The sequence below is a fragment of the Solea senegalensis genome, linkage group LG11, assembly GCF_019176455.1.
Source record: "Solea senegalensis isolate Sse05_10M linkage group LG11, IFAPA_SoseM_1, whole genome shotgun sequence".
Classification (NCBI taxonomy): domain Eukaryota; kingdom Metazoa; phylum Chordata; class Actinopteri; order Pleuronectiformes; family Soleidae; genus Solea; species Solea senegalensis.
Window position 1 is genome coordinate 17573214 of NC_058031.1, and position 20201 is coordinate 17593414.

Consider the following 20201-nt stretch of genomic DNA (forward strand, 5'->3'; position numbering starts at 1 on the left):
TTTGTATTTATTCTCTGTGTGTGTTCTCTCAGTTCATGAGAGCAGACATTTGTGTACGAAGAGGCAGAGAGGAGGAAGTTCTAGGAAGTTCTCCGTTTTGACTCTCAAAGTAGTCTGTCAAGTTCAGAGGTGAACAGATATTGGGCTGTAAACTTTAATCCATCATGACAGATATCATAATACAGAAATTAAGATGCAACAAAAACTGGATGTTCAATGAAAACAGGTATATTCCTTTATGCATTAGCTTTGCAGCTTATTAGCTTGCCCAAGCTAAGCTAAGAGACCCAGAGATACTTACAGCCCATAGCTAACTATAAAACCACATATGGTTGTCTATTCTGGTTTATTTCAGTCTTAAAATATATTAGTTTTTTTGTTAGCACTGTTAACTCTTGTTGCTACACTAGATGTGGTGTTTTTCCCAAAATGTGTATTTTTGGGGGGGGAAACTGAAAGACCTGGCCTCTGTCAGAGTTCCTGTGTATTTTAAGTCTATGTGGACACTTATGAGTGACAGGAAACAACTTCCCAGTCTAAATCAGTCTAAGTATCATTTTTGACTCCATACATCACATGACTGAAAGCCAGGTCTTATTGTCTAATGTCAGTCCACATTCACCAATACTTTTGTGAGCATATGAATTTCAGTGGTTTCCCCATATTCAACAACCAAACATGCAGATATTATTAGTGTCCACATACTTGTGTGGCCATGCTGTGTGTTTCTCCACTAATTACATTTATTTAGGAAGCAAAACAAAAAACATTTAAGCAAACATTCTCTTGAACATACACTGAAGACGCAGCTTCAACAATAATGTGTGAAAAGGATTGTTCATTTGAAAATGTTTTCTACATTTGTAGTGATTAGATCTCAATACATTTTTAAAATACTATTCTTAGAACATGTGTGAATTTGAATATTAAAGCCATTCTATGCTAAATGAATGTCTAAAACACACAGTGTGATAATTATATTAACACTGTCAGTTGATTTCTGAAGTAAATCTTTATAACATTTATATCATCATGTAAATTGCAGCTCTTTTCTACAATATGTCACCTCTTTTCAGTTCTTTTCAGTTGTACAGTTGACTTTGAACCTTAATTCTTTCTGAAAGCCATGTGTGAGAAGACACAGTCATCACATTGGAGACAGAGTGGTGGTTAGTTCCACCACTGTGTTGGTACTTTTGAGTAGCATGAAACAATTGTATTTCTGTTTTGAACCTGCAGTACTTCTATTTCATCTATTTTAACATTTTCAAATATCTTATTCAGTCTTACCCAATGGAAAGTAATTTTTCTCTCTGTGTAAAAACAGCGAAGTCACTGCATTTATGTACAAAAACAATGCACGGTATAAAAATAGTAACAATTCAATGACAGAAGAAGACATGAGTGCAATAAGCACAAATAAAAACAGATATGTTGTTGTCAGTTTACTGTATTGGATCAGATGTTTTTTTCCTCTTCATCGTTGCTGCTGGAGGAAGACGGTGGCACGTCCTCCCCCATCTTTTTTAGCTTGGCTTTATAGTACGCTTTCTTCATCCTGAAGGCCTTCTCTTTCTGCCGAACTGCTCTCCTCTTCTCCCTCACCAGCTCCTGCTCACACGCCAGCACCTTCATCCTGTTCTCCCACTCCAAGATCTTCATCTGCTGCTGCTGCTCCAGGGTCTCTGTTCTCTGCTGGTGCTCCGCTCTCGCCAGGTCTATGGAGTCATGCTGAATCAAGCGGTGGCTGCCAGCCTCCTCCGTGTCGCTGCCTGATGACTGGAGACGATGACTGACAAGCCTGGACGTGCCTGCAAGGTCAGAGTTAGGAAAGGTCAGTGAAAAGCACTTACGTTTATACTTTTACTTCAGTGTTTAGTGTAAACTTTATTGTTCAGCTGGTTTAGTTTATATTATTTATTGTAAGTATGTATAAGTATGAAACTTCAGTACTTTTTGTGGTATCGGCTGGATATCAAATTTCCTCTGTATCACCTTAACTGAAAATGCGTTATCATTCCATATCAAATTTTCAGACCTAAGAGGTTTATCTCATCAGTATCCGTAAGCATGCCAATAAGCATGCAGCATGCTGAGAGTTTGACTGAGATCTAACAGTGCTTATATTGGTGGTCTTGAGGCATGCAGGAAGTTAGAACCAGAGATGGAGCTCATTCCCCAAATGGAAAAGTGGGAAAAAATGGCTTAATATATGTGCCTGTGTTGTGTTTGGAGAAGCTGGTGTTTCTTTAATGAATGAAGTTATGATGATCTTACTGCAGTAAAAACATGAGCTGTTTCCATTAGTTTCTTTATTAATTCTAAGCAACAAACACTGGAGCAGCGGGCAGAGCTCGATCCACGGGTACCTGGTGCTGTGAAGTAGGCAGAGTGAAATGCCACATCCGGTAGCTCTGCATTGTGGGATGTGGAGTTTGTAGTGGGAATGTGGTGCACATCTGACCAGTTGCTGCCTGCTATTCTGTCCAAGGCATCACGCTGGAGGCAGATGGCCACTTGCTCCTTGCTTTCCTCAGTCTGAGCAGAAGGGGACAAATGTGCTTTAGAGTTGTTGTACTGCTGTTCTTTGGATTAATGTATCCAAAATATAAATATTTACCTGATTATCGCTGCCATTTATCTCATCATCTACATTCACCACCATTAAAGTACCTGCAAATGAGCAAAAAAAATTGAAAATGGAGACAGATAGGGAGGAAACACAGGTTAATGTATGTCTGAAAAATTAAATTAGAGCCACTCTTTCTGGACACAGGCACAACACACAAGTATTTATCCAGACAGAGCAAGTTTGCATCATGCCTGCATATTCAGGTTGAAATTTACAAATGCAAGTTCAAGTGTTTAGAGGTCCTTCACTTTATAACTATGATAAATTCTGGAATTATTCAATCCAGGATGGTATTCTTAAATTTAACTGTTTGCCAAACTGAATATGCTTTAGAGCAGCACAATGACAAAGTGAGATGGCAAAAACTCCCATAATCTGTTAACTTTACTTCTGAACTTAAGTTCACAGAGCCAGATGGAATTTGGGGAAAAAAAGGCTAAGCATGGCTAGATATCCCTATGGATAAATAATGTAATAAGCTGGCCGTTCTTTCCTGATATTAATTCATTTCTAACCTGGTTGAATAACGGTTAGATAAAAATATAAAAAAAAAAATGAATGTACCAAATATGTATACATATGATTGGTTATGTATATCTTCGTTTGGGGTAAGGTTACTGAAAATTACAGTAAGTAAGGGATGATGTGAAAATATCAAATCCTGATTATGTTCACCAAAATAAAAAACAATTAAACATATTATCATAATGATTGTACAAATTTGACATCACAGGGTGCTGGAATGACTAGAATGAATTTCAAGTCACTTATGTGTAATATTATCCCAATAAGAAAACCACCACAATCAATTTATTGTGAAGGCTTTTATCGCCATTGAAATATTACAGACATGACCCCAGATATTAATGGGCTTGTCTATACATGGTTGGTTCAATGGTTTTAGTACATGAAGCCCTTGAGGATGAGAACCCCATGACATGTCTGTATCTTAAATGGTAATAGATAATTAATGCACAACGATTACTCAGGTTTTGAAAAGAATGCAAACTTTCAACTACTGTTCTGACTAAACTCAATCTCTACTTTCAACTCTACTCTACTTACAATCTCTGCTCTTATGAACTGTATATACCTGTATATACCAGTCTTAGGTCCACTTTTATTCTCATTTTATCTGCTTCCCCTAGCACTTAAAAATAAAGAATATCTAGAGACTCATTATATCACAAGCCTTCATAATGTCAACAAATGTTCTATAGCTAATTATAATTATACGCTGAATAACCTTGACCAAAATGGACAAAAAACAAAAACACACCTCCCGTCCAGAGGAGTGACGTTGTTGGAACCACTCACCACCTCCAGTAAAACTGCATCACCATCAACAAATATACCAGGTGAACAAACAGCAGCATTTTAAATGATTCGTATCACATGCTCTCGGTAATATGCTGGTCGTTATGTTCCAGCTTCACCATTAAAGTATTGCTACCTTCCATTAGCTTGCGCACCGCAGCTTTGTGTCCAGCTCCTCCTGCGTGGCTGGTGAGCGCAGCCTCGCCCATTGTCTGGAGTTTGATTGATCTACAACAGGCTCTACATCGGGCGAAGTGAATATCGTGCATGTCCTTAACCAGCCAGTCCTTATAAATGTCCTTAGCCAGCCAGGTGTCCTGAAATTTACATTTCCCAGGCATAGTTAGCTCTGAAGTTAGCTGGACCGCTACCTGACAATCAGCCTTTTCCCGAATCTGGCTCATGATGCGTTCACTGCCATTCGGAAAAATTAACTTTTTTTACCATTGAACGTTTTGATTGAAAATAATGTATATGCTGACACATATTTATAGAATGTCGATGAATCAACATGGGCACATCTGCTGGAGTTAATTCACAGAATGTCTACAAAATACTTGAAAATGATTTCAGGCAAAAACGAGTTGCAGTATTTGATGTTGCACTAAAACGAACGAAATATGTTTGTTGTTTTCATGAAAGTCAAGACACAATACATTGAGAACATATGAACTGCCCTTGGAGTAATTATTCAGTGGCGTTGTCTGGTAATCACTATCTTTCCACTAGACTTAAAAGCAACATAACTCAATTACCGCCGGTCACGTGTACTGTTTCCACCAATACAAACACAGTGGAGAGAACGTCAGCTCTGTGATGATTGGTTTCAGCGATGCACGGAAGCTGCAGCAAAAACACATGGACACACTGTGGTGCCGACTGGGGTTGTGAATAATAACGTTTTCATGCTGAAGTAAAACGCATTGCTGGAACGATTGACGCATTTTGTTAGCGGAATTGACATAACCCCGAAAGCAAGCTTTCTCTACTTTTATGTCAACAAATACGCAAGAAGTGTTGTTGCTACACGCTTGTCTTGCTAGCCGAAAAGGCTAACGGTAACTACATTGTAAAGAAGTTATCAACAACAATGTCTCTGCCAGTTTGTCGTCTTTTGTTTCTCTCCAGTTTAAGTGTGTGCAGCAGTTACTTTATAGTATTGAAAACTCAGTAGTTATTACTGACAAAGAGATGGAGACAGCAGCTCTGGTTGCTCCAGTCACAGCTCTGGAGTTCCTCCATGACACATTTCTCCTGACAGGTAGGCAGAAGTTCTTTATGACTTATTCCCGCTGTAGCATATGCCTGCCAATTGTTTTCATTATCAATTAGTCTGTCATTTGCTTTGTCAATTACCATAATTAATTGATTAGCCTCCTCGTGCTCTGTCTGGTCATTTCACTGCTTTAATGTGTCCAGACTCTCCAGCACCCAATGTAAGGTACTGTCATAGAGGAGCAAAGAAACACTGTCTAACTAATTAATTGTTTATCAAAATAGTTGGTTATTAACTTAGTACATACTCGTACTACTATTTTGCATGTTGCACATTCTGTATTCTGTATTATACTATAAGTTAAGATTATTCCTTCATTGTATATTAGTTTTGTTGTGGGAACTCGCAAAGTAAGAATTTCATTGCCCAGTGTAACTACTTGCTGTGTACACGACAATAACCCTTGAATCTTGAATCTAGTAGTGGATTGCTAATCAGTTCATTGTTGCCTGATGTGCCCTGCTACTATTATGTGTGCAGACTGAAAGGTTTTACCATGTATTTATATTGTCTGTTACCCTTTCTTGGCAGGTGAGGGTCCAATCTTGACAGTGTACAGTCTAAAACCTCATCCGAAAGCCTCTGCTTCTCTGAGTCTGCTCCAACACTACAGAATCCACGGAGTGAAACCCAGAAGTCATGCCATTGACCCAGCAGGAACCAACAGTAAGAAAGAGCACGGTTGGGATGACTAGATGCAAATTTTTGTTTTGGGTTATTGTTTCCTTTTTATTATTTATCATTTCCAAATAGGGTGGTACAGTTAAATATACAGACAAGCCTTTTACAAGCTCTTGCATTATTCTCTGTTATTGTAATATACATTTAAATGTTTATAAGATGGTTGAAAAACTGCTCTGTGCTGGTGGAGTTTATAGCCTGTTATTTTATGAGATGTTGTTTTGGGTTTATTCACTCGTCTCAAAATATCGCTTTTCACATTTGAATCCCCAGGACTCGGCTCCACCACTGAGGCCAAGTTTTATGATCTAGCAGTGTTTGGGGGCAAAGCTGTGAGGCTGGTGAGGCTCCATGTGAATCTCCAGGATGGTGACCATCTGCGCTTTGAGATCTCGAGTCCCCTTATGGAGTTACAGGACTGGGCCCTGGATGTTTGCTGGCTTTCTGGGGACAAACACTCACCACTCTGTGTGGCTCTGGCCCACAACAGTGCTCTTCTCCTGGATGTAAATACAGGAACTCCACTGGCTCAGCGCTCCTGTCTGGAGGGATGCCTGCTTTACTCCTCCCTTCTTCTCGTACATGAATCTTGGGCAAATGCCGTCTTAGTAGGAGGAACTGTTTTCAACCAGCTAGTTATTTGGAAGCCTGGGGGAGGGGAAAATTATTCTGAATGCAAAGCTCTAGTTGAGAGACGTCTGCGGGGTCACAGTGGGGTCATCTTCAACATCTCATATCTCCAGGAGAATGGGTGGCTGGCCTCAGCCTCTGATGATCGCAGTGTAAGGGTGTGGGGTGTTGGTGCTTTAGGGGGGCCTGGGGGGCCATGTGGGGACTTGAACCCAACATGTTTAAGGGTCTTATATGGACATCAAGCTCGGGTCTTCTCAGTGCGTCTCTCCTCTGGTAAAGTGTTCAGTGCTGGGGAAGACGGAGCCTGTTTAGTCTGGGACTGCGCTGGAGGTGGGAAGGTGATTCGGACCATGAAGGGACACAGAGCAGGGGGGGTGCGTGCACTGGCAGTCAGTGAGGGGAAAGGAGATGAAGAGAGATGGGTGGCTACAGGGGGGGCAGATGGAGGGGTGAGGTTGTGGAGGATAAAGGAGAGAGAGGAGAGGAATGATAAACTAGATGAAGCAGTAACAGAGAAGCTAACTGACCTGAAGTTCCCCGAACACAGCATGCCCAAAGTGGTCTGTGTAGTAGGAGAAGAGGGGGGAAATCCAAGTTGGAGCCAGAGTAACGTTGTGGTTTGCACTGATCAAGGAATGGTTTATCAATACAGCAATGGGCAGTGGGTGACTGTATGGAAAGGGACTCCTGATTTTCAGTCCTACTGTGTGATGGAAACAGTGTCCATCAGTGTTAAAGACTCTACATCCAAAATGAATGTATGTGCTGTAGGAAACCTCAGTGGGTCTGTTCAGGTATTTTCCCTCTCTCATCCTGAATCTGGGATTCTTCTCAAAGGAGGTTCAGGAAAGGTCCATAGTCTTATTTGGCAAGAAGGAGAGGAAGGCATGTGTTTGCTAGCATCTGCTGCTGAGGGACTTGTCTATCGCTGGTGTATAGAGGTAAACCAAAATGAAAACAATTCCTTAGCTTTCAGTGTAAATCCACTTCCTCCTTTTGTCCTTCCACCTTGTGCCAAACGATGGCTGTTGGCTGCAGTGTGCCTTCAGTCCAGGTCACATGAGGTACTGTGGGTTTGTGGAGACAGGAGAGGGTCCCTGCTTTTGTTTCAGGAAGCAGGAAAAGTTGTTCAAAAGAGAGGAGATGATGCACAAGCAGATAAAGGGATACTAACAGGCACAAAAAGTGAAGAGGAATTACATCAAGAGAAGCTGCAGCCGTTAAGCTGTCTGTTTGGGGTGCATGGAAAACAGGGTGTAACATCAGTGTTTGAATACCAAGGACTTCTTTACAGCACTGGCAGAGATGGCTGTGTGAGAGTTTTTAGAGTGCAGCCAACACGGCCAGAAAAACTTGAGCAAAGTAGAAAAAATGATTGTGAAAAAACTCTGGAGAACAAAGAACAACTTGAGCTGGAGGTTCTGCGAGTTCAGCGGGCCTGTAAGGGAATGGAGTGGCTGGAGAGAGTTTTAATTCTTGAGCCTGAAACTTCAGAGCAAGAGGTCCGAGATGAATGTGAGACACTTTCTGAGACGCAGCACAGCTTTAAAGGAGGAGATGTACAGGCAGACAACAAGGGACGAGAAGCCAGGTTTGTCATTGCTGGCTTCTATGCTGTCCACTTTGTGGTTTGGGACCCAGTGAGGCAGGAGAGGTTGTTAACAGTGCCTTGTGGTGGAGGGCATCGCTCTTGGTGTCTCTGGCCTTCACACAAAAGAGTTTGGTCTGGATATGGAGCTCTGGTCTTCATTAAGCACAGGGCTGTTCTGGCTTCACAACCTCCTGGAAAGGAGCAAAGCTGGGAGGGTGGGACAGAAGGAACTGGAGGATGGAGCCTGAGAGAGGGCGTCCACGGGAAGGGGATCGGGTGTGTATGCAGGCTGGGGAGGATAGAGGGAAGTAGTTCGGTCCTGCAAACAACTGTAAATATGACTGAGAAAAAGGAAGTGCAGAGAGATCAAGGGTTTTGGGAGGTGGTGGTGACAGGAGGAGAGGATACCTGCTTAACCGTCATGGCGGTACATCCCAAGACTGGCAACATCAAAGTTCTCTCAGTTATTACCGACCACATTTCAAGTGTACGGACGGTAGCAGCACTAACACATACAGAGGGAGAGAGCGTTAACCTGTCAAAGTGTCTCTCAGCCTTGCTCTTCTCAGCTGGTGGCCGTGCTCAAATGCAGTGTTACCGACTGCTGATTGGCTGGGACAGGCAGAGATTGGTTCCCTCCTGCCAGGTGATCCAGGTGGCCAGTCACCGATTGGACGAACAGTGGGAGTGGAGGCGGAACAGACACAAGACCGTGAAAATGGACCCAGAAACAAGGTGAGTAAATGGTCGTGATGTTGGAAATTATGAATTTGAATAAACTGTGATGTTCCATTATTTTTTAGACAATTTGATTTTTCCTCATGATTTTGAACCTCTTTCTTCTATTCTGCCCCTCTTTTGTCTACAGTCCCTTCATTCCTTTATTCCAGCATTCATCGTTATGAGGAAAAATACACACAAAATATCTATATACTGCATATGAACCAATCCCCTTCTCTTTCCTGTGTCTCCCTCAGTCTTATCAATTGTGTCTATGTCTTTTCAGGTACATGTCCATAGTGGTGTTGGATGAGAGGGTAGACCGTGTGCTTGTGGCTTTGGCCTGCAGTGATGGAGCTGTCAGGTTGGTGCTGAAATGTGTGGTTACTTTTAAGGGTGTAGAATGTTAATTTGTCTTCATGCTGCACAACCAGTCCCCTTTTATGTCTCCTAAACTCCATCTCTTTCTTTTCCAGATTGTTTTCTGTTAGTGAAGTTAAACGTCAGTTTGCTTTGCTGTGGGAGTCGTTTCACCACCAGCGCTGTGTGCTCAGTGTCGCCACCTGCAGCCTGGAGGATGGAAAGGGAAATAGGTGGGTGAATATTTTCACCTTTCTCACAAGTTAATGGTCGTTTTTTGGCAGAAGTTTATGGTTAAATTATTATACTTTTACTTGTTATAAGTGTACTATCACCTGGTTTTATGAATTGTGTGATATATATATATTTAGGATCCGGGTCAGTTCTACAGAGACTGCCATTTTGGAACACCATGGGTTTACAATAATCCACAATGGACAAACTTAACTAAAGGCTACTTGATGAGTGATATCAGGGATGTTCAGCAACAATGTGTAACTTCACCAAGTTGCTTATTGTTGCTGATTTTACACACTGTACCTTTGTAGTCTTTGCTTTGTGGTTCTTGTGGTAATATTAATTTTTGCATTATAATTTCGGTGACTTCGGTGAATGTAAAAAAGTTACTACCCGTATGTAAAATATATACTGCACATATATACACAAGGTATAATTTATGTCATTGCTGTTAAGCATGTGTGTGTTGTTTTCTACTCAAAAAAAGTTTAAACCCACAATTATCTGGTTTCTGTAACTTTCACTTCAATTTACATAAACAATCAAATGTTATCACGATAATTATTGATATCAAATGATTTAAATATTCTATTGTGATAACCTTTGGCCATATCACCGAAAGCACTATTTTCTCAGGTATAAGCTGCTGTTCAGCGCTGCGACAGATGGGAAGATTGCAGTTTGGAATTTAACTGGAGACTCTACCTCATCTGACTCTTCAAGTAGTGCTCCAACTCCTCCAAGCCCCTGCCTGGAAGTTCCTGCGCATCAGAGCGGTATTAACTCATTGGCTGTTTGGGTCGAGAAACATGGACAAGCAGATAGTAGTTGCCTGGTAACTGTTGCTAGTGGAGGAGATGATGGGCAGCTGAAAGTGTCCCTGATCAGGGTGCAGTACCCAGATGATGGGAAGACTGGGGGCGGCAGAGGGTTTTCTCAGATTGCTGAGCCAAATTTTTGTCCACCAACCCCTGGTTCAGATCAGCTCCAACTCCATCTCAACACCCACTCCCACATCCCCCTGGCCCATGCTGCCCCTCTGACTGCTATAAAGCTCCTGTCCCCAGGCCTTGTAGTCTCTACTTCTTCAGATCAGAGGGTTTGCCTGTGGAAGGTCTGCAGTGCTGGTATCAGCCACAGAAAGACGCTGTGCTCTCATGTTGCAGATGCTGCTGGACTCTCTGTGTGGGAGGGGCAGATGATAGACATGAAGGAGGTAGATGTTAAGGAGCACAGGACAGATAATCAGACAGGAGTAGAAACTGAGGATAAAACCACAGAGCGTGAGGTTGATGTGTGTCTCTGTGAGGAAACGGATGACAAGGCAGAGGCTGGAGAATCTGTTGAAACTATGAGTGAGACTGGTGACCAAATATGTAAGACCAGTGATGAGAACGGAGGTGAGACAACAGATAAGACAGAGAGTGGTCATGCAGTTAAGACAGAAGGTTCAGTGAACACACAGACGGGTGAGAAAGATTGTTGTGAGAGGAGGAGAAAGAGCGAGAGGACAGGATGGGTGCTGGTCTGTGGTCAGGGCCTGCAGCTACTCAGAGTAAGAATACATATATGAGAAAAATGTGGATTATAGTGACATTTTACATTACTGTGCCAACATTTTAGTGCCATCATTAGGATGGTTGTTTTAGCAGAGCTGTAATGACCATACAGAATAATTATTTCTCAATCACTGTCACATCCAGAAAATATGGAAAACATACTTAAGCTTTATATTACATTCATTACTGTGTTTGTCCTACAATTTAATGCTTGAGCATCACATAGACTTTATGTTACATCGTTCCAATCCAAATGCCAATGATCACAGATTTTGACAGACATGAAAACAACAATGCTTGTGGTGCCCTAAGACTTTTATATGGTACATTTTACACAGTACGTCAGAAAATATATGTATAAAGTATCACTTATAACTTACTGAATGAAATTGTATACGTTATGGGTGAATTATCTGAAAAGGCACAAGGAGAAAGTATCATTACATTTTCTGTAGATGTACAGTTTTATTAAATGTTACGGTATTGCGGTATGATAAAGTGTTTGGTTTTTACTGCGGTCCATCCTGTTTTAAAACCCCATTAAAAAAAAACACTCTGATGTACTTGACCTATCTGTGACCTCTGTCAGGGAAGCACAAAGATAGCTGAGATGACAGGATTTATACTAAATAAAGCAAAACAGACAAATATGGCCAGATACATAACCTCTGTGGTGGAGGTAGTAGACAGTAAATACTGTGTATACAAATCAAAATAAGGTCCCTACATAGACCTTACCGGTCCTGATGTATATAGGGTTCCCACGGGTCCTTGAAAGTTTGTGAATTCCTTAAAGGTTTTTGAAAATTGCCCTAAATAGATATGGGTCATTGAAAGTGCTTGGATTTTGTGCAAGAAAAAGGTGAAGTTGTCCCGCCGCCGATGTACCCTTGTTTGTTGCGATACCATCTTCTGTTACATGTGCCCTGCACTGCCTATTTATGTAGACTAGGCCTACAAAGAACAAACGTTGAGTCATAATTGCTAGTTGTGTTGTGGACAAGGTCCACTGTCTCTCTCTGCTGTTGACATTAGATTCCATGTAACAATGAGCGAATAACATTAAGCAAGAATGAGCAAATGACATGATGCCTGGGAGATGCAACTTCCAAGATCTCTGGCTCATCAAAGAAAAATTCAAGGACTGGCTTGTCCCAGATCCCAAGGACAATCACTTGTCCAGATGCAGAGTGCGCTACAAATCAATCAAAGTGGACGCCATGGGAGAAGCGTCCACTTTTCTTTCAAGTTGCCCTCTCATCTTAAGCTGTGTCAGCACATTCAGTCCTTGAATTTGAGGGAATTGGTCCTTGAAAAGTCCTTGAATTTGATTTCAACCAAGGTGTAGGAACCCTGTGTATGTAGCAGTGGTTCTCAACCAGGGAAGTACTGTAAAAAGTGTTTTCTAATGGAGATTAAAAAAATATATATGAATGTATACAGTGTGTTCCTCACAGTTTTTTAATTTAGGACTTCATTTCTGACTTCTTTTTTTGTTCCTGTTTCTTCCTCTTTGTTCCTTTTCCTCTTTGCTGAAATCTTAAAACAACCCACTTGGCTCATGACCATTCGACACTTGATGAAGTCCTGATCATATGCATCTTTCTATGATCTTCTAATTTTATGAGCGCCAGTTTTTGTCATTGTATGTATTTTTATTTGTATTTTAAGTCACACTTATTGATCGTTGCGCAGTAGAAAAATGTTTAGTAAGCATATGCAGTTTTGTCCAATTGAAGTGGTGGTGATGAAAGTATTTTTGGCGTGGTCATGGAGTATGTGTTTAGCTCAAACATACAACCATGCTGTGGTGTGCGTGCGTATCTGTATTTGTTAACTCTTTAGGACTTTTTGTATTAATGAGACAGCAAAAAGTATTGAGGAACTGGTTATAGGATTAGGTATTAACTGATTATAGTTTAAGTTAGGAGTTTTCTTGTGAGACTGTTTGTGGAGTCATCTGCATATGTTGTATATGTGTGTGTGTGTGTCTGGTTGCTCGATGAAGAATGAGACTATTGCAGCATGTTCACCTGTGCCCTGTTAAATGTGAGCATGTGTATGTGTGATGACTTGCAGCCAGCTGGCTCATACAGATGATCTGTGTGTGTTTGTGTGTGTGTGTCTGTGTCTCTGTGTCTGTGTCTGTGTCTGTGTGACTGTGTCCAGGATACGTCAGAGTACTTTAAGTGGCCGACTTGCAGGCATACATGAATATTTCAATATTTTAGCCTCGTCTCATGTTGCCTTTTGTTGAGCACCCATCTCGCCACCTGTCACTCACAGCAGAGATAAAGGAGGAAAAGAGGGGGAAACTGAACAGTTGAGGAGTAAAGATGGATAAAATAAGGCACCCAAGAAGAGAGAAAAAGAAATAAGTCTTGTTTTATTTTGTTGTTTGTTCCAACAGTGGGAGAAAGAGGCTGCGAGCACGGGAGTCAAAATACTTGAGTGACAACCACTCTCACCTACAAGGGGAAGGAAGAGTGAAAGCCCAGGAGCTGATAAAGTGAGGTCGGCCAGAAGAGAGGGTAGGGGGTGAGGGTGGTCTAGAAGGGGAAATAGAGAAGGCACCTGCTGCTCTTAGCCTCGCTCTCCATGTTATTCGCTTCAGAGAAGAGAAAAAGTTGAGAGACAGAAATGAGGAAGGGAAATAAGTAAGGAAATAACAGAGGAGAAAGGGCAGGAAAAAAAAAGGAAAATAATTAAACTGTTTTGCAAGACGGTGCCGTATTAGACACAGGCGACGATGCTTTCCAAATCCAGGATGTGTGACTGTTGAAGTTAAGATGAGACTTTTCAGTCTGCAAATAACACATGGAGAGAAATGAAGTGAGGAATCATCAGCAAGACAAGTGTGTCTGAGTTTGTAACCGAGTGGTCGGTGTTTGCTTGGCCAAGGAGCACAAGGAAGGAGCTCCTGTCAACGTGCAGGAGGAGTTAACACCCAAAAGGTATGAACACACACTACTACTACTTGTCACGATGTGTGATTTCCTGCCTTTTCTGTGTCCATAATCTGCAACTAAATATCCATATAACCACACATCTCTGATTCCAGAGGTCAGAGACTGAACAGACTGGTTCGAGGTGATAGAATGGCAACAGCAACGTCTTTTATATATATATATATATATATAGATATATATATATATATATATATATACAACCACATGTTATAACCAGACTATGCAGACAGACTAGAGCAGCAGAAGACCACAACTGGTGTCACTCTTTTTACTTGATAGGGTGTCCTGTAAGTAAGGTCCTTCAGCCAGTGGGTGTATGTATATATACCTTACACTCCGTACTCAGTAAGTATACTGTTTTACAGTTTCTAGATGCAGAATTATACCAAAAGGCCAGCATAACTGAGGACACACTGATAACTATTTATTTTGTCTGAAATTATCTTTTTTTCTTTTCTATGCATTTCTGCTCTTAGTCTTCCACATTTGAGATGTCACGTCAGACGTTGCCGGCCATTGGTTCATCAGGAAGAAAAACAGCAGGTGAGTCATGTACACGATAGTGGCTGTTTGATTTGTTCTTGTTGTTGGCTTTCATATAGTTTGTAAAGGCAAACGTTTTGCTCACACATTTGTTTCTGCAGCAGTCTTTCATATCTTACTTTATAGGCATTTGAAAGCAATCATCATGCAAAATGTTATGCTATGATATGATTTTACCTTTTTACATTAAGTCATTTGGTAGGTTTGCAACCAAATGTGATGAAAATCTAAATAAATTAACATTTCTCATTTTACATTTTGGATTACTGGAAGTGCAGTTTGATAGAAATGTTTTCTCCTCCAGGTCACCAGCGCCCCCACCAGGCCAATCGTCAGAAGCGCAGCCGACAGCAGACATCATCTTCCTCCAGTTCACATCCACATCCAGGACCTCCTTCAATCCTCGTCTCAGATACCACCGTGGCACCTTGGGGAGGCCTCCCTCTATGTGATACCTCCTTTACCTCAATCCCACCACCACCTCCTCCACGACCTGCTCCACCAACCGCACCTCCACTCCCTCCTGCTCCTCAGCCCACACCATCCACCCCTTTTCATGAGAGACTGAACAAAGACCAAGAAGATTCAAGTTCAAGTGTTCCCTCTGAGGTCCCATCTCCACCTCCAACTGGCCTCCAGGACATTACAGGTACGATGAGAACAAAGGCCATGTAACAAAAGCTAAACTGTACTAACTCTAACCCACAGAAAAAGGCAAGAAGAACATAAAAGTCCAATCCAGTCCAACTTTTGACCTCCCTTAGGTGACTGAGAATTGATTAACATTAGCTCTTTTACATATTAAATCCTTTTAAAACGAGTAACAAACTGTTTTGGTTGCAAGCTGTTGTCGTTATTGGTTTCGTAATTTGACAGCCATTTAAAATCTACTTTGTCACATTTAACGAGATCTTGCAGTAGAAAGTAAATGCAATATTTATAATAATCGTGTTTTTATTTATTACCTGAAAATAAACAACTTTTTTAGACTTGAGCGCGGAATGGGCAAATCAAACACAGGGGAATGCTTTTCATGTTATCATGCTACCTGAAGACCACTATCATACACTTGGATGTGGAATGTGAGGCAAAAGGTTGGTTTCTCAGTTGGCTGTGATATGAAACTTACCCAAAAATACCACTAAATGCTACTCATTGACTCTTTAAATTCAGCTAAATAACATGTTATATAGTATCTAGTGTAAACAAACTAAGTATTGCAATGTCCACCTCTAAAGCTTTTAGTTAACCAAACCGTCCTTTGCCAACATCAGCTACATGAGTATCAGTTAGCTGCACTTTACCCTCACGTGTTTGCAACTACCGATTAGATTTCTTCTCGGGTTGTAATTAAATATTATGAATAATTGATCCATTTCTCCTCCACCGAGTATGCACAGCTGTGACTGTGTCAGTTTTCGGATGATGCTGTCAACCTCAGTTTGACCAAAAGTAATCCAGGTAGTCCTGAAGTTGCCGTAGATGATTGTGTAGACTGGTGTGATAGGCACAAACTGAGATGCTGTTGGAGCCCAAATCAGTCGGTGACACCATCAAACAGGTCATCCTTCAAATATTTAGGTGTGCACATTGATAGTGGTCTTAGCTCTGGCACACACAGGTGGCAAGTGTTCGTGCCAGAGTCCACCAACGCCTCCATTTTCTCAGGCGACCCCAACTAAAACTAAAAACCAAAATTGTTTTTGTCTTTGTAAATACATTTCATACATAATCCTTTTGGGTTCATTTGAAGTGTATTCATTTTTTCTCTGCTGGCCATTTTAAAAGGTTGTATTTGATTATTCATACATAATAAAAATGTTTTTAATTTGTTTTTGTTTACAATGTGGGATTATGGGGCTATGCAAGTTAGACTTAATATCCGTCATGTAGTTAACAAGTTTGAGTTGGTTCTCAGACTCTTGTTCATCTGTCCGAATACATTTTTAAAATGGCATCTATTGCTGGGGTTTTATGACACAATAGTTATTATCACCTTTTTGAATCTTGCACCTGGCAAATACTCCATATTACAAAAAAATAAAACCAGCACTAAATCAAATGAAAACTTAACTAAAACTAAGCATTTGCAAAAAAACAAACAAATAAAAACTAGCAAACATGCTCTAATTAAAACTAACTAATTTTAAAAAGTCAAAACTAAATAAAAATCTAAAACTAATGAAAAATCCAAAACTAGTATAACCATGGGCTAAATCTCAGATTCACAAGCTGGTGAAGATAATATGATAACAACATAATAATAATAATAATAATAATAACAATAATAATAAATAAGACCCATAAAATAATAATATTATGGGTCGTCTTGTCTTTGACTTCTGAACACCAGGGCCTGGTGATGTGTAAATGATCTACACATCTCTGCCTGCTATAATCTCTGTATGACAACATATATATAGTGAAATTTATACTAGAAAACGTGACATACAATACACTGTAAATGTCAGTTAAGAGTTGGTAACTGACAAACACAGTGGCCCAAATGAAGGTCTCATGTATGTTCTTGTAAACGGCTTAATTATGTATAAGGTTTTCACTGATTAACTTCATTCTTGGAAATGTAAGTTTCATATTAACAAAAGAAAAGAACTTCCATGAGCTTCCTGCAGCATCTGAATGTTACTCGTTTAATGGCAGCCATGAACCTCTACCTTCTTCTGTGTCTCTGTGGGCGTAGGTGGTCGAGGGCTGCGAGCGAGTCACAGGGTGATGCCCCAGAGTCGAGTGCCCCGTCCTCCCCGCCTTCCACCACTGTGCCAGGTCACCAACCTCAGCTTCTCTCGGAGCTTCACGTTCTCTTTCTTCGAGCTGCCACTGCACCAGTCGCCTCGCTGCCGGGCTGAGCGCATCAGAAACCTCATGTTGCTTTTGAGACAGATACATTACTGAGGAATCACAGCGCCACGGCCCGATGACTTATTTTATTTTATTGTAATACTTACCTGTTTAATGATCTTCATATGTTGACTGGCTTTAAGTTAAGTTGAGGATGTTTCACCTCAATTTCAAGAAGCTTCTACGAACTAATACATAACAGTGGACACCAGCTGATATTAGCAGAGCCATCATAACTGCAGCAGCAGGTCACAGTGACAGTGACAGCATGGTCATTCAAATATGGATGCTGTGCGTTCTTCTCTTTAGTCTCAGTGGCACTAGTTGCTTTAATAACCTTTTGTGTGGTAGGCTTACCAACAGATATGCTGTGGTGATGTGTTGTCTTTCCCTGCAGGGGAAGAGAACTGGAGCGGTGTGAATATAGTTCTTTCTCAGATGTTGCTGACTACTCTTTGCTGGGTGAAGAGAGCACAGCTTCGGAGAGATGTTTGTTTTGTCAGTGATGTTAGTCATCACGTTTATTTCGGGAGATATTTTTATTAGTGTCAGTGCTTTGTATCAACACCTGCAGCCCAGAGGATGCAAAAGGCAAAATGTGATCCCCTGCTCAGGCATTCCCACCCAGTAGAGCAGCATTAACTCATTGGCTGTTTGGGCAGAGAAATTGGAACAAATAGAGGTCGGTTGCCTAGTAACTGTTGTTAGTGGCGGTGATGAGCAGCTGACAGTGTCCATGATCAGGGTGCAGTACCCAGAGGATGGGAAGACCGGGGGCAGCAGAGGGTTTCTGAGCCACTTATATTTTCACAAGCCCAGCTCCAACTGTCAAATCAGCTCCAGCTTCATTTCTGCACCCACTCCCACATCCCAGTGGCTGCTCCTCTGATCGCCGTCAATCTCCTGAGCCCAAGGCCTCAAGGTCAAGGTCTCTGCTTCTTCAGATCAGAGGGTTTGCCTGTGGAGTGTCTGCAGTACCGGTATCGGCCACAGAAAGACGCTGTGCCCTCATGCTGTAGATGCTGCTGGACTTGTCAGTGTGGGAGGGGCAGATGATAGACATGGAGGAGGGAGATGATGAACACAAGATGCAAGTGTGAGCAGGCGAGTGTAGACGGGGAGATGGACAGGATTAGAAACTGAGAATAAAACCACAGAGCGTGAGGTTGGTGTGCGGCTCTGTGAGGAAACAGATGATAAGGCCGAGGCTGGAGAACCTGTTGAAACAGTGAGTGAGACTGGTGATGAGAAAGGAGGTGAGACAGAAACTGGCAGTGTAGATTAGAAAGAAAGTTTAAAGATTTCAGACACAGTTGTGAGAGCACAAAAAAAGAGGGAGGACAGGAGGGGTGCTGGTCTGTGGTCCGGGCTTCCATCTACTCTGAAATACAAAGATGTGGACAGAGGAAAGAATAAGGTGTGAAGTAAGGTTAACATAATCAGGGAATTCCAAGGGTCCAATCAATACCTTCGTTTTTTAACTAACTAGATTTGTTTAAATGTCGAGATGGCTACTGCAACACAGGACAAATGGGATTAATGGCGGATAAATAATAATGTGTAGTTTTTTCTGAAATGGTTTCCTTCTACAGCTTTTTTAACATGTCTGTTAGTCTAAAGAACATCCAGGAAATAGGCTTCACTTCTGCTGCTGACTCAGAACAAACACTGAGGCGATATAACATAACATAACATGTCATGGCCGCTTCAAAAAGAACATCTCAACAGAGCATCTCCCAATGTGTTTGCACCATCTGTGGTGTCTTTTAGTGAAAAACTACACTTTGCACGAACATGGCTGAACTGACGATATAGTTTTCATACAATATGTCACACATCAACCATCTGGGAAGTTAAAAAAAAACAAAAAACATTTTCATCTGTGGAGAACCTTGGGACTCAACTTTCAGAGGAAATGTTTAAGAACAAGGCCAACCACGAGATTGCCTTCACCGAACGTGGACACATATTTCTGCTTTAAATCTAGTTTATACTGAAACAACCTTCCTGGCACTATTTAAAATATAGTGGACACTGCACTGCACATGAGAAAATGGCATCATAACATCCTTGCATAAACGCTTTTGTTTACACAGCCCAAGGGTCGTCATGCAATATTATTTCAATTTATGTAAAATCATGCTCACTTGTATTGTGCACAGCGGTTATATTGATTATTATGAGTGAGCATGCGGTCTGAATAATGAGGCGAAATGCTGACATTGTCTATGTGGCAGGTGAAAATGGGAGTCATTTGCATATTCAGTGTATGTGTGTGTGTCTGCAATGTAAATGTAGTTGTGTTCTCCTGTGCTGCATGAGTGAAAGTGTGTGTGTGTGTGTGTGTGGGGTCCAGGTTGAGAGTCCATTAGGGGGTTGACTGCATGTATGAATATCTTAATGTTCTCATGTTGCCTTTTGTCAAGCAGCCATCTCACCACCTGTCACTCACAGCAGAGAGAGGGAAAACACAAACCCTTTGAAAGCATTCCTTCACTCCTAGTTCTGTGGTAACGTCTCCACGCTTTTATCTCAATGTATGTCAAAAAAACATTTTTATTGTGTCAGGTTATTATTTTTGTGCATTTTTTGTACGAGAGGACTGTTTTTCCAGGTTCCTATCAGGACTTGAATTCATTTCACTCTTTTGATTTCAAAAAGCAGAAAGTAGAAAACTATTAAATGTAGTGGGTAAAGCACAGAAAATGTGTCTCATTTACTCTCTTGACTGTCTTTTTCTCACTGTCCTTTTTTCCCCCTCACACACACACACACACACACACACATTCAGACCATGAGGCTTTGAAAGCTGAGCTGAGATAAT

General features: G+C 41.3%; 3 protein-coding genes across 3 annotated transcripts; 2 read left to right on the forward strand and 1 right to left on the reverse strand.

Annotated features, from left to right (window-relative positions):
• Positions 1–134: 134 nt before the first annotated feature.
• LOC122776769 lies at positions 135–4343 on the reverse strand. The gene is made up of 4 exons (XM_044037468.1): positions 4086–4343; positions 2621–2673; positions 2370–2538; positions 135–1811 (listed from the first exon to the last, which is right to left on the reverse strand). Exons 1-4 carry the CDS (start codon positions 4288–4290, stop codon positions 1459–1461), a joined length of 780 nt encoding a protein of 259 aa, XP_043893403.1. The 5' UTR covers positions 4291–4343; the 3' UTR covers positions 135–1458.
• A 439-nt stretch (positions 4344–4782) lies between these two features.
• wdr6 (WD repeat domain 6) lies at positions 4783–12444 on the forward strand. The gene is made up of 6 exons (XM_044037462.1): positions 4783–5210; positions 5757–5891; positions 6180–8865; positions 9137–9214; positions 9327–9443; positions 10084–12444. Exons 1-6 carry the CDS (start codon positions 5141–5143, stop codon positions 11018–11020), a joined length of 4023 nt encoding a protein of 1340 aa, XP_043893397.1. The 5' UTR covers positions 4783–5140; the 3' UTR covers positions 11021–12444.
• Positions 12445–14266: 1822 nt separating this feature from the next.
• Positions 14267–19733, forward strand: LOC122776770 (vegetative cell wall protein gp1). Its single transcript, XM_044037469.1, has 4 exons — positions 14267–14320; positions 14452–14518; positions 14823–15167; positions 17220–19733. The coding sequence occupies exons 2-4, from the start codon at positions 14467–14469 to the stop codon at positions 17429–17431; spliced, it is 609 nt and encodes a 202-aa protein (XP_043893404.1). The 5' UTR covers positions 14267–14320; positions 14452–14466; the 3' UTR covers positions 17432–19733.
• Positions 19734–20201: the final 468 nt, after the last annotated feature.